Consider the following 15,043-nt stretch of genomic DNA (forward strand, 5'->3'; position numbering starts at 1 on the left):
ACTCTAGATACCAGTGAGCATGAAGATTGAAAACACAGATGAAGATGACCAGACCCCTCAATGGAAAACCCTGAATGTACTGGATCCCTCCATCAGCTGATGAAATTCTGTCTCTATACCAATATTTCAAATGTTTTCTCTCCAACGACCTCTTTGAGCTTATTGTTAATGAGTCAAACCTGTACAGTATCCAGTGCAATCCTGCCAAGCCGCTAAACCTTACTGTTCAAGAACTTGAACAGTTCTTTTGCACTGTGCTCCACATGTATTTGGTCTTCCAGCCACCCGCATGTTTTGGAGCCAAAGTAGCCGTATTGCACATGTTGCTGATGTGATGCCTCTTGCACGATGGGAGGCTATCAAAAGATTTCTTCATTTCAGTGACAACAGTTGTAAGCCCACGTGAGATAAGCAAGATTCGGCCTTTCCTAAATCACATCCTTACCAAGCTGAAACAACTTCCTATACGTGAGACATTGAGTATGAATGAACAAATGGTGCCATTTAAAGGCAAGAGCAGGATCAAGCAGTACCTACCCAGTAAACCAAGAAAATGGGGTTACAAAATACTGGTTCTTGCTGGATCAGATGGCGTTCCACACAATTTTGAAGTTTATACTGGGAAAGATGTCCATCCACCTGAGCTTCCAGATATAGGGGCAAGTGGCAATGTAGTACTGCGCCTGGCAGAACCAGTACAGAAGAATAGGAATTTCATTCTTTTCTTTGACAACTGGTTTAGCTCAGTCCCACTGATGCTCGTGCTGTCCCAGCAAGGCATGCACTGTCTAGGTCAAATCAAAATCAATCAAATCACTTTATTGTCACACTACCATGTACACAAGTGCAACAGTAGGTGAAAGTCTTGTGTGCAGTTCAGAGCAACATAGCAGTCATGACAGTGACGAGACATATACCAATTACAGTAAACAACATACTTACACAACACAATTTACATATCAAATGTACACATACTTACACAACACAATAATTATATACAATGTTCAGTAGACAATACACACAATATAGAATACACAATATACAATAAGTAAGAGTATATGAAATATATATATATAAGTAGTTGTATTGAGGAGAATATGTTGACAGTCCAGTGTGAGATTATAGATGAATAAAGTGCAGTGCTAATTATTGATCCTGATAGATCAAGTGTTCAACAGTCTGATTGCTTTGGGGAAGAAGCTGTCATGTAGTCGGCTGGTGCGGGTACTGATGCTGCGATACCGCCTGCCTGATGGTAGCAGTGAGAACAGACCATGACTCGGGTGGCTGGAGTCTCTGATGATCCTCCAAGCTTTTTTCACACACCGCCTTGTATATACCCTCACCTAGAACTTTATTAGGAACACCTGTACACCTACTTATTCATTTGATTATCTAATCAGCCAATCATGTGGCAGCAATGCACTGCATAAAATCATGCAAATATGGGTCAGGAGCTTCAGTTAATGTTCACATCAACCATCACAATAGGGAAAATTGGTGGCATGATTGTTGGTGCCAGACAGGCTGGTTTGACTGGTATAACTGCTGATCTCCTTGGATTTTCATGCACAACAGACACTATAGTCTCTAGAGTTTACTCAGAATGGTGCCAAAAACAAAAAACATACAATCAGCGGCAGTTCTGTGGACAGAAACACATTGTTGATGAAAAAGGTCAACAGAGAATGGCCAGACAGGTTTGAGCTGACAGAAAGGCTACAGTAACTCAGATAACCACTCTGTACATTTGTAGTGTGCAGAATAGCATCTAAGAATGCAAACACATCGAACCTTGTGGCGAATGGGCTACGACAGCAGAAGACCATATTGGGAACTATTTTTAGGACCATACTGTTCCTAATAAAGTTCTAGGTGAGTGTATGTCCTGGAGGGATGAAAGCTCACCTCCGATGATGTTTTTGGCAGTTCGCACCACCCTTTGCAGGGCTTTGCAGTTGTGGACGGTGCTATTGCTGTACCAGGCGGTGATGCAGCCAGTCAGGATGCTCTCTACAGCGTGTGAGGATGTGGTGGTTCATTCCAAACTTCCTCAGCCGTCTCAGGAAGAAGAGGCGCTGGTGAGCCTGTGAGTTCCTCAATAATGTGGACACCGAGGAACTTGAAACTGCTGACTCTCTCTACCGGTGCTCCGTTAATGGTGATGGGGCTGTGTTCTCCATCTTTCTTCCTGAAGTCCACTACAAGCTCCTTGGTTTTACTGACGTTGACGGAGAGGTTGTGCTCTTGACACCAGCGTGTCAGAGTGTGCACCTCCTCTCTGTAGGCTCTTTCATCATTGTCAGTGATCAGACCTACCACCGTCGTATCGTCAGCAAACTTAATGATGGCATTGGCGATGTGTGTTGCCACACAGTCATGTGTGTATAAGGAATACAGGAGTGGGCTGAGAACACAGCCCTGTGGGGCTCCAGTGCTGAGGGTCAGTGATGAGGAGGTGTTGCTGCCCATTCTAACCACCTGACGTCTGCCTGACAGGAAATCCAGGATCCAGCTGCACAGCGAGCTGTTTAAGCCCAGAGCCCGGAGTTTCTCATCAAGCTTGGAGGGCACTATGGTGTTGAATGCTGAGCTGTAGTCTACAAACAGCATTCTCACATATGTGTTCCTTTTTTCCAGATGGGAGAGAGCAGTGTGTATTGTAGATGCAATGGCATCATCAGTGGAGCGGTTGTTGCGGTAGGCAAACTGCAATGGGTCCAAAGAGGTGGGCAGAACAGAGCAGATGTAATCTCTGATTAACCTCTCAAAGCATTTGCTGATGACGGGGGTCAGAGCAACAGGACGCCAGTCATTTAAGCAAGTGATTATAGCTTGCTTTGGTACAGGCACAATGGTTGATGTTTTGAAGCATGTGGGGACTACAGACAGGGAGAGGGACAGATTGAAAATGTCCATAAAAACACCAGCCAGTTGATTCGCGCACGCTCTGATGACGCGCCCGAATGCCGTCTGGACCCAGCGGCTTTACGGATGTTCACCCGTCGGAATGATCGGGTTACATCCACAACAGAGACGGAGAGTGAACCAACCTCTGTAGCGTCAGCCGTGAGTGCTCTCTCCGCGAGGGCGGTGTTATTGTCCTCGAAACGAGCATAAAATGTATTAAGTTTGTCCGGGAGAGATGCAGCGGTGTTCATGGCGGAGTCTTTATTCCGTTTGTAGTCCGTGATGGTGTTAATTCCCTGCCACATACTTCTGGAGTCAGTGGTGTTGAACTTCAAGTTTGTGCCTGTACTGGCGTTTGGCTTCACTGATGGTGTTACGGAGGGCATAACTGGCTTGTTTACGCTCCTCCATGTTAGAAGAATTAAAAGCGGAGGTCCGGGCAATGAGTGCCACGTGAACATTAACCCATGGTTTCTGGTTGGGGTATATCCATATTGTTTTGGTCTGAACAACGTCCTCTACGCACTTCCTGATGAAACACGTTATGCTGTCAGCGTAAACCTCGATGTCGTCATCAGAGGCGGACCGGAACATCTCCCAGTCCGCGTGATCAAAACAGTCTTGTAGCGCAGAGTCTGATTGGTCCGACCAGCACTGGATCGTTCTGAGGGTGGGTGCTTCCCGTTTCAGTTTCTGCCTGTAAGCGGGCAGAAGCAGAACGGAAGAGTGGTCCGATTTGCCAAATGGGGGGCAGGGGAGGGATTTGTAGCCATCCCGGAAAGGAGAGTAACAGTTATCTAAAACCCTCGTGTGTTGAACTTTATGTGTTGGTGGTATTTTTGAGCGATTGTTTTGAAGTTGTCTTTGTTAAAGTCCCCAGTAACAATGAATGCAGCCTCAGGGTGCGCGGTTTCCTGCTCACTCATACTCCCATACAGTTCTCTGAGTGCCCGGTCTGTGTCGGCTTGTGGGAGGATGTACACAGCTGTGAAGATAACCGCTGTGAATTCCCTCGGTAGCCAGAATGGTCGACACAGAAGCATGAGATATTCCAGGTCAGGAGAGCAGAAAGACTTGATAAAATTCTGATCACACCATGATTTGTTGATCATAAAACATACACCACCACCTCTGCTTTTACCTGAGAGGTCTTTCGCTCTGTTCTGCTCGGTGCACGGAGAAGCCCGTGATTTCGATGGCCGAATCTGGAATCTCCGCAGCCAGCCAGGTTTCTGTAAGGCAGATAACACAGCAATCTCTCGTCTCTCGTTGGAAAGAGATCCGTGCTCTCAGCTCGCAGAGCTTGTTGTCCAGAGACTGAACATTTGCCAGTAGTATACTGGGTAGCGGGGGTCGATTTGCACGACGTCTTACTATGATGAGAACGCCGGCTCGTTTTCCCCTTTTCCTTCTGCATTTCCGCGGCCGAGCAGCCCAGACAAAGGGCTCCACCGGCGTGTTTGTAAACAGCGGGTCGGCATTAAGGAATTTGAAGTCCGGTTTTCGATGTGTAATTGTAGAACCAATGTCCAAAAGTGTTTGTCTGTCGTAAACAATAAGGCAGACAACATCCAAGACAAACAAACAAAGAACTGTAAACAAAACAAACAATAAACCGCAGTGTTGTAACGGAGCTCGCAACGCAGCAGCCATACTCAGCGCCATCTTGAACGCTCCAGGTACAGTACGCTCTAACCGCTTGCCAGGAAGTTCCATGATGCCAGACGCTGATCTGAAAAAAATCTGGCCGTGGGTCCTTCCAGGAAAAAACAGGCCAGTCACCCTCCTCAGTAGCTACGTAGGTGCTCACCCTGTATCCCATGTCGACAGATGGGACAAAGGCCAAAAGAAAACCGTCAAGGTCCCATGCCCTGCAGGAGTATCCACATACAAGCACATGGGAGGTGTCGACTTGTTGGATTCACTGATTGCTTTATATCACACCATGATTGCATTTACATCAGGTCAAAGAAATGGTACCACCGCCTTGTCTTTCATTTCATAGATATGGCTGTGTTGACATGTTGGCTCATCTATAGACGGGATTGTGCTGACAACAGAATGGCCAGAAGTGACCACATGCGCCTTTATGCCTTCAAGTCCCTAATTGCGCACAGTCTGTGCAAATCCAAAAAAATCCAAATGCCAGGAAGAGAGGGCGAACCAGTGGTGGGATTTCCCAACAGTATGAGGAGAAGAGGAGGAAGCAGGGGCCCACAGCTCCCATCCCTATCCAGGATGTCCGCTTGGACAATACCTCACACTGGCAAATAATGTGTGACAAGAAGGGAAGATGCAGGGTTCCTGGGTGCACAGGAACACCCAAAGTGATGTGCAAAAAGTGTAACGTACACCTCTGTTTCACAGCAGAGAAGAACTGCTTTTTGATGTTTCACACGGAGTGAAATCTCATTACGTGAAGTACATGATATGACACGACAAACTACATGATACAAACCTACTCCTGAATCAGTTCCAATATATCAATGTATTTCAAGTGTTTTTTCATTTTTTACTTAATGATTTCTTGACATTTTTGAAAAAAAGATGTGTGATTTTGTATTGCTCTCTGAGCATTGCCTTATGATATGTGAATGAATCATTTTCTCTATGGTTCTATACCGTTGTTGCACAACGTTGCCCTAAGGCAACCGAAAAATATTTTGGGGTTGGGGGATGGGGGGTATTTTTATTTATTTTTTATCAATAAAATGTTCCCAAATGAACCAAGAAATGATGAGGAATAATTTTTATCATGTACCATCAAAATGTGTGCAGTAGAGGGTGAATAGTTCACCCAAAAATGAAAATCCTCTCATCTTATACTCACCCTCATGCTATCCCAGATATTAATTACTTTCTTTCTTCTGCTGAACACCAATAGAATATTTCATCTCTGTTGGTCTATCCAATGCAAATTAGTTGTGGCCAAAATTTTGAAGCTCCAAAAAGCACATAAACACGGTATACAAGTAATCCATAAAACTCCAGTGATTAAATCCATGTCTTCAGAATTGATATGATAGGTGTGGGTGAGAATCAGATAAATATTTAAGTCCGTTTTTATTATCAGTCTTCACTTTCACTTCTTTTGTTTTTGGCAATTTACGTTCTTCACCACCTACTGGGCAGGGAGGAGAATTTATAGTAAAAAAGGACATAAATATTGAACTGTTTCTCACCCACACCTATCATATCAATTCTGAAGATATGGATTTAACCAGTTTTATATATTATTTTATGCTGCCTTTATGTGCTTTTTGGAGCTTTACAATTTTGGCCACAATTCAGTTGCATTGTATGGACCAACAGAGATGAAATATTCTTCTAAAAATCTTAATTTTGGTTCAGCAGAAGAAAGTCATTCACATCTAGGATGGCATGAGGGTGAGTAAATGAAACTTAAAATGTTGTGTGAAATTTCCCTTCAGAGGGATGCCACTCTTAAAGGAATAGTTGACTCCAAAATTAAAAGTTCTCACCCTTATTTATGCCCTTTGTCATAGAATATGGACAACAAAGGAATAGGCATAAATCCATAAAATATACAAAAGATAAAAAAAACTCATAGTCTTTCATAGGGTTGCACAAAAATATATGTGACAGATCGCTAACATTCTTTCAAGGAGGAAGCGGGAGCCTGACAAACAATTCAATGTGAGCCTTTTATCCCTGATATTTTTCAGTATAAACACCCACTCTGATGGCTTTTCAGCACAACCGATCACATACAGTCAGCTCCGTGTGTCACTCTCTCTCCCCTCCAGCCGTCTGGACTGCCCTCTTATCCGTCTCCAGCTCTCACTGCAACACAGAACAGCTGTTAGAGATAATTTCCCACAAGTGTCATCTCTTACCGTTCTTCCTCTCCCGGCCTCGCTCTCCACAGACACATCACCACAATACATTTATGACAAAAAATATATATAAATATGACTGGTATTTGTTAACAGTATATCTAATGTTTTATGAAGTTTTATTGTTTTATAAGTAAACATATACAGCTTGTTTGGTGGTGGTGGTGTAGTGGCTAAAGCACAGGGCTGTTAATCAGAAGGTCACATGTTCTAACCCCACAGCCACCACCATTGTGTCCTTGAGCAAGGCACTTAACTCCAGGTTGTTCTGGGGCGATTGTCCCTGTAGTAATTGCACTGTAAGTCACTTTGGATAAAAGCGTCTGACAAATTCATAAATGTAAAATGTAATGTAAATGTTCTTTTGTTCTCTAAAACATATGTGAAGAATAAATGCAAAACAAAGGATAAAACACGCAATTAGAAATTCTAATGTTTTAATCCTCTCTAAGATAAAACATAAAACAATAAAATAATTTTCTTTCACTTTCACCTAACAATGGTCACATTCAAGTCACTTTTTAACCTCAGCTTCCTGGAATTTCTCTGACCCTACGAGGAACCGCTGACTAACAAATTTTCCAGTTTTCACAAATGTTGGAGACACACAACATGTGAGAAATTCATGGTAAAGTTCATAAAATATGATATGACGATGTCTTCTGTTCCTTTGTTTTCAAATCTATTGCACTAAATAATACTAATTCCATTTTGTTTATGCAATAACATTTATTATCCAATATCATTTTCCTGTGTGTGTGTTTAATGTTCTAAGATAAAAAGCCAGATAGAAAACAATTATCAAACATTTGCATTCCACTGAGAAACTTTGCATTCTCTCGCACATTATTTTGTATTCTCTTGAAAAAAGTTTTACATTGACATACATTTTATGCATTTGGCAGACGCTTTTATCCAAAGCGACTTACAGTGCGATTATTACATGAACAATCCCCCCGGAGCAATCTGGAGTTAAGTGCCATGCTCAAGGACACAATGGTGGTGGCCGTGGGGTTCGAACATGCGACCTTCTGATTAACAGCCCTGTGCTTTAGCCACTACAAATTAAAATTGCCACTAAAGATTCTTAATTGGGCCAGTGCCTATTTTTGCAGAAATACTGTATCAAAGAGGGAGAAGACAGCGATTCTTTCTGTATTGCATTATTAACCCATCCAGAATTCTGATATATGGCAATATGCATAACATATGTTTATATATGATTATTTAATGATCCTTTTACTAAAAAGTCACATTCGTGCAACATATTCCAAAATGCTACAAAATGGCAGTTATTCATATTTGTTGCATATGCTTTCCCAAATAATAGTGATATTTGAATAGTATGTTTGCAAATATCTGAACTGTAATGTTATATGTTTGTTTATAAATGTCCATATGTCAGATTTCACGATTTGGGTGGCATTTGCACACCCTGGCACACCTGTGGCTACGCCACTTCAAAGGGAGAATGGCATCAATCATGGATGCCAAGCTGCGGGGTTGTTCTGAACACAAATACAAATGACTTAAATAGTGTGTTCTGAATTGCCATTATTTTTGAGGCCCACAATTCCAAGACTTAGAAAGGAATGTGGTACAGGGATGGTCATTATGAAACGGACCCCGGAGTTGCACCCCTTATTTTCCTTATGTAATGATTTATGTAAAATCTGTGTGCGTATAGATGTACTAAGAGACTTGACATGACTTCCAGCTTAATTAAGCAACGTTTGGCCTATTTATATATGGCTAAACATCACAACAACAACAACAAGAAATATGCTATTTCTATGTTTACAAATCTTCAAAAAGATTTGTTACTATATTTTGTCAACTGCTATGTTTTAGGAAGGTATTGGAAAAATGCAACAAAATCCAACTGTTGAGTTACAATGTGCACCAAAGCATTCCAATCCAATTAGACCACTCACATTTAATGGAATTTAACTCTGTAGTCTTTTATACATTTATAAAATGATATTTATGCTCACAATATTGTACTCACAATAGCTGGAATGCATATAAAAGTGCCAGTCGAAGTCATATAAATGCAAATTTTCTCGTGGGAATTCAAATGTTTTTCAAAAGCATGAAGACGCATCAATACCCCCCCAAGCAAAGTTTGAACTGAGATTTAATACCATGGGGTAGTTCAACATTGTGAAACCATGCGCTTCATGATGTTGTGGTTAAGTAACAATGGAAATCTGCCAAGCCAGCTTCTGCTCAGGCACATTAGTATATAAGGCGAACAAGTTGACACCCTGAAGTCACAGTAGGATCCAGACCTCACATGATGCTCAGAAAGGTAATGACTACTACATACTGACTACTAAATTACGCTGTGCTACTTTGAAATGATTTTACACAAATTTCATAAAGCCTTTTACTTTTATTGTTCTTTATTTACTTATTTTCCTAGAATTCAAGCTTTTAATACCAAAATGATTAATGCTGTCAATGGCCTGTGTACAATTTGTGTTAAATGTTATTTTACTCTTTTTCTCAGAGTGTTACTGAAAGTTTTGGGGCAGCAGTGTCATGTTTGAGCACATCTCATCTGACAGATGAAGTGATTAGGAGGAGTAAGAGAATGATACTGGACACACTGGGAGTGGGATTACTTGGAACCAGCACGCCAGTCTTTAACACTGTTCTCCAGTACAGCCAAGTAGGTTCTGATATTCTACAGGTTTGATAATCCTTGTGAAATTAGTCTAAACTATCGGTTATATGCAAAGACAGATATAATTCAGTTGTCCTTAATTTATGTCTGATTGTTTTGCGTATTTCTTTGCTGATTTATAAACTAGAGACAGCAAGCAATGAAAAACAGCAAAGTCTGGGCAAGACCAGGATCATCTCTTCCACCGCAGTATGCTGCCTTAGTTCACGGAGTTGCAGTAGGTCAATTTAAATGTCCTCTTATCATAAAATGTCTGAGGGATTTTTTTTACAAATATGTGGTTCAATGTTTACTTTAAAAAGACCTTTTTAAATTATAAAAAACTATCATTCCTGACCACATTGCATACCACTTCTCTGATTCATGTATGAGCACCCCAGTTGCATTAATGCCATTGATAACACTTTACAATAAGGTTCCATTTGTTAACATTAGTTAACAATGATAATGTCAACATATAGTAATGCATTTTTAAATCAAAAGTTTTATATGTTAGCATAAGTTGATGCACAATGAACTAACATGAACTAACAGTGAACAATTGTAATTTTTAACTAACATTAACAAAGATGAATAAATGCTTTAAAAGATATTGTTAATGGTTTAGTTCATTAAATGTAATGCATATTGTTAACCAATGGAACCTTATTGTAAAGTGTTACCATATAATGTCTTATTTTGCAACTTCTTCAGCTAATCTTAGTACATTTACAGTAAAGCAGTTTCATGTTATATGTAATGCATCTGAACGCTTCTGCCAAGAACATGAATGTTATGTGATTGAATAGGTTTTTTACTTAAAGCAAATAGTCATCCAGTTTATTTTGTGGTAAATACATTTAATCAGACTTCCAATGTCAAAAGCAGTCCATAAGTCTTAGTGAACAACAGGTCATGTCAAGTCATTTCTTTAAATTTGTATAGCGCGTTTCACAATACACAACGTCTCAAAGCAGCTTTGCAGAAAATAATACTGCTCCTACTAGAGAATGAATGCATTATCTCAGATGAAGTGACAGCAGAGGATACTTAATAATATGTTGAACCTGTGAAATGTTTTGAAATATCAGGTGCACTCTATGGACTTTGACGACACCTGGCATCCAGCCACTCACCCCTCCGGTGCTGTTTTGCCAGCTCTCCTGGCATTAGCCGAAACAATGCCTGTTAAACCCTCTGGCTTGGAGCTGTTGCTGGCTTTCAATGTGGGCATAGAGGTTCAGGGGAGGCTCCTGATGTTTTCCAAAGAGGCATACAACATTCCCAAAAGGTAAGAATACCTTTCAAATTAAATGTATATAAAAATAATAAATAAATAGAATAGTCCTGTAAGTAATCTGAGGCTCCAAAATGATTCACTTGTTGATCTATAAAAGCATATGTTTCCGTTTTGTTTCATCAAGTATTTTCACAAGTTGAACACATTCACAAACTGATTATGTGGCTGTGGCTTTCAAATTATTGTAGTACACATTTTAAATATGCATCTTGGGGTTGAAACACTTACAAAGAAATATTAGCAACAATAAGTTTAGAGAAATGTCATATGCAAACTGTTGTCCATGAGGACTAGTCAGAAAAAATAAAATTGCAGAATAATGGAAACAACTTAAAGTAACACATCATGATAGTTTTTATTAGTGAATCATTAACAAGTGTTTAATATTGCTTAACAAATCTGTAGTTTATTCACATCAAATATGAATATATATATATATATACTGTATTAACATTTACAAATCTAAGCACCATGAAATTTAGAACTGTTTGAATGTACATTAAATAAATAACTTTTTGGGATACATCATGAAATAGTAATTGTAAGTGTTGTTTATTGAAAACATTATAAAGTGGTACTAAAGTTTCATATGACGAAGTGCCAATTATTGCATAATTAAGGACAAAAGTTAACAGAATTATTAAGGCCTTTAAGACCACGTGACAGAATATCATCACGGATTTAAAAGTATCAAATATCTGACAGAAAAGACTGTCAATTTGAGAATTTAAAGGGATAGTTCACCCCAAAATGAATATTCGCTCATCATTTACTCACCCTGTTGTTGTCCCACACTCGTATGACATTCTTTTCTGACTTTCGGAACACAAAAGAAAAGAAAAGTCAATAGGGTCCAAAACGTTCAAGCTCCAAAAAGGACATAAAGGCAGCATAAAAGACTCCAGTGGTTTGATCCATGTCCTCTGAAGCTATTTGATTGCTTTGGATGAGAAAAGGCACAAAATGTAAGTTTGTATTCACTATAAATCTTGACATCTTCCTGAACAGTGCAGGCTTCAAGACAGTGATTCTTTGACGCTACACACGGTGCCTGGTACTCAATCCTGGTCTCATACGTCACATCAATCAGATGTTGCATTTTCATTTTCTTGTGTTTACCATCAACCTTTTGGGGGCCAAGAAATCTCAATCCTCAACTCTTTTTTTATTATTATTTTCTCCCCAATTTGGAATGCCCAATTCCCAATTTGCTCTAAGTCCTCATGGTGGTGTAGTGACTCGCCTCAATCCGGGTGGCTGAGGATGAATCTCAGTTGCCTCCGCGTCTGAGACCGTCAATCCGCCCATCTTCTCATGTGGTTTGTTGAGCGCGTTACCACAGAGGCTTCACGCTATTTTCTGTGGCATCCATGCACAGCTCACCACATGCCCCACTGAGAGCGAACCACATTATAGTGACCACAAGGAGGTTACTCCATGTTACTCTACTCTCCCTAGCAACCGGGCCAATTTAGTTGCTTAGGAGACCTGGCTGGAGTCACTCAGCACCCCTGGATTCGAACTCGCAACTCCAGGGGTGGTAGTCAGCATTGTTTTGTGTTCATGCGCGGGGATGCTGTTTTCAGTCTCTGAGCGGTTCTCATGTATTGTGAAGGCAAAGTGCTGCAGGTTCACCTATTCGAGCAATTCTATACATTTGAACCTGTAATTATTAAAATCTAAAAACTCCACACAGTATCACAGAAATGTGGGAGGGGACAGCATTTCACCAGATTTGTCAGGAGGAATATTGTAAACTGTAAAATAGAGTTTGAAAGACACTGCAGTGCACGAACAACGTTCGTCAAAATAAAAGCTCCTGGTGAAGGTGAATATGACAGAAATATTACACTATTGTATAAAAAATAGTTACTGAACTATAATAAAAAAAATATGAATCTGGGTTCCAAAATAGGCTATAAGTGAGTGAAGTTGTAGTTTTTGCACACTGTATTCATTAAAAAAATATATTAGGTAAATATTGCTTTTTTTATTACTGTATGGTGCATATAAATGATAGTTATTATATTATAAATTAAATAAGATTTTTCTTTGTGTTCATTTTATTGGAACATGCATTTGTTATCTTTATCTAGATTTTTATGTCATTCATAATTTGAATGTACTTGACTACAATGGCTGGTAGAAAATTATATAAAAATTATGACATAAAATCAATTTTATGTAATGCTGGAGGGTTGCTTGGGCCCCTTAGAAATCGTAACCCTGCCCATGTGAAAAATTATTTAATTATTTAACTTTTTCTCACTCAAAGCGATCGCATTGCTTCAGAAGACAAGTATGAAACCACTCGAGTCATATTGATTACTTTTATGTTGCCTTATTGGAGCTTAAATATTTTGGACCCCATTGACGGATAGTTTATGGACAAAAACACATCATACATCCTTCAAAAATATCTTTGTTTGTGTTTCACACAAGAAAGAAAGTCTTATGAATTTGGAATGGCATAAAGGTGAGTAAATGAGGAGAGAATTAAAGTTTTCGGGTGAACTATTCCTTTAAGACACTCTGAAGGATTATCAAAGGTCAGCTTTTCAGAAGTAACCTCAGGACAAACTAGAATATGATTGCATGGAATAGTATGTCTGATAATCAAGATGCACAATGATATATTCATTTTTATATTTATCCTTACTCAGATTTCACCCACCTGCAGTTGTTGGGGTTATGGGCAGCGCGGCTGCTACGGCTAAACTCTTAGGCCTCTCTCCATCCCAGAGCATAGCAGCTCTGGCAATAGCCTGTTCATCTGCTGGAGCTCCCATGGCAAATGCTGCTACTCAAACCAAGCCACTACACATGGGCAACGCAGCACAGGGGGGTCTGGAAGCCTCTGAACTTGCTCTCCTTGGTCTTGTGGGCAATACACAAATTCTAGATCTGGAATCAGGCTTCGGGGCCTTTTATTCAGATTATGTCCCTCACCAGCTGGCTGAGGTCACCCCTACTTCTTATTACAGGTGGGCGTTGGAAGATCAGAACATTGCACAGAAGCGCTTCCCTGCCCACCTTGGGATGCACTGGGTAGCAGATGCAGCAATGGAAGCAAGATCGAAATTTCTAGACAAATACCCAAATGCCAATCTCAATCAGATTAAGAAAATTACACTGAGAGTGCCCTTATCCAGATATGTAGACTGTCCTGTTCCAGTTACCGAGCACCAGGCCAGACACTCTTTCCAGTTCAACTGCTGCACTGCTCTGCTTGATGGTGAGGTCACCGTTGAATCTTTCAGCAAAAGTCAGATGAACAGGAGTGCTCTTAAAGAGATGCTTCTCAAAGTACATTTGGAAAATCCACAAGACAATCACTCGAACTTTGAAAAGATGTATTGTGAAATTGCTGTGGAGACGACACAGGGGGAAATGTTCACTGCACGCTGCAACACATTTTACGGTCACTGGAGGAAACCACTTAGTCATGAGGATCTGGTGCAGAAGTTCAAGGCGAATGCATCAACTGTGCTAACCCCGGATGTAGTGGAGGGTATTATTTATATTGTAGACAGTCTGGACACAAACCAAGACTGCTCAACGCTTTGGTCAAATATGCATCTTAATAAGGAAATGTTGCTCACAGATGAGCGCTACTACTCAGTTTCGGCTTGAATTATATTGTAACGTCTGACAGAGCTATGTAATTCTTTTATAAATGTAGATATATATAATTATAAACTTTGAACTAAAATACACATATGTTTTTGAAACATGACTTATCATGAAAATGTTATTCTATCCTAATCAACCTATCATAATTGTATTCCTCATATTTTCGTTTTGACATCTTAAGGCCAGGCTTTGTAGCTAAACTTCTGAAGATGAATGGAGAAATTCAGATGAGGTAAAAGCACCATGTACTAATTACTAATAAAGTTACCGGTCAGCTTTGCGGGTGTTCATTTTGAACCCTGTCTGTACATTTGGGATGTGACTCATGTGAGAACAGAGAAAAACACTACATTTTGAGCACATCCTGACTAGTCGATTTGGGCAACATCGAGTTTTTTTTTTCAAATGCACAGAATTTCATAATAGTGCTCTTTTTTTTTTCCAGAAGTAGTTTTTGCCCCCAATGGAGAGGAAGTTCTTTTGGCACATGCAATTGAAATTAGAGAAGAGAAAAGAGAGTGGGGACCACAGACAAAAAAGACGTTTTCATTCTCACACATTTTGATCGAAAGGATTCAGATCGCTTTCTCTTCAGTTTTTATTTCATTTTGTGCCTTTTTTTTTGTGTTCTACTCCAGCGTGTTCAAATCGCATTTTTATAATACTTTTTAATAA

At 40.0% G+C, this 15,043-nt stretch overlaps 1 protein-coding gene across 1 annotated transcript; it reads left to right on the forward strand.

Moving 5' to 3' along the window:
• Positions 1-9,011: 9,011 nt before the first annotated feature.
• Positions 9,012-15,043, forward strand: acod1 (aconitate decarboxylase 1). The gene is made up of 5 exons (XM_052141741.1): positions 9,012-9,078; positions 9,280-9,441; positions 9,584-9,673; positions 10,527-10,726; positions 13,399-15,043. The coding sequence occupies exons 1-5, from the start codon at positions 9,064-9,066 to the stop codon at positions 14,366-14,368; spliced, it is 1,437 nt and encodes a 478-aa protein (XP_051997701.1). The 5' UTR covers positions 9,012-9,063; the 3' UTR covers positions 14,369-15,043.

The sequence above is a fragment of the Xyrauchen texanus genome, chromosome 14 (genome assembly GCF_025860055.1).
Source record: "Xyrauchen texanus isolate HMW12.3.18 chromosome 14, RBS_HiC_50CHRs, whole genome shotgun sequence".
In the NCBI taxonomy this organism is placed as follows: domain Eukaryota; kingdom Metazoa; phylum Chordata; class Actinopteri; order Cypriniformes; family Catostomidae; genus Xyrauchen; species Xyrauchen texanus.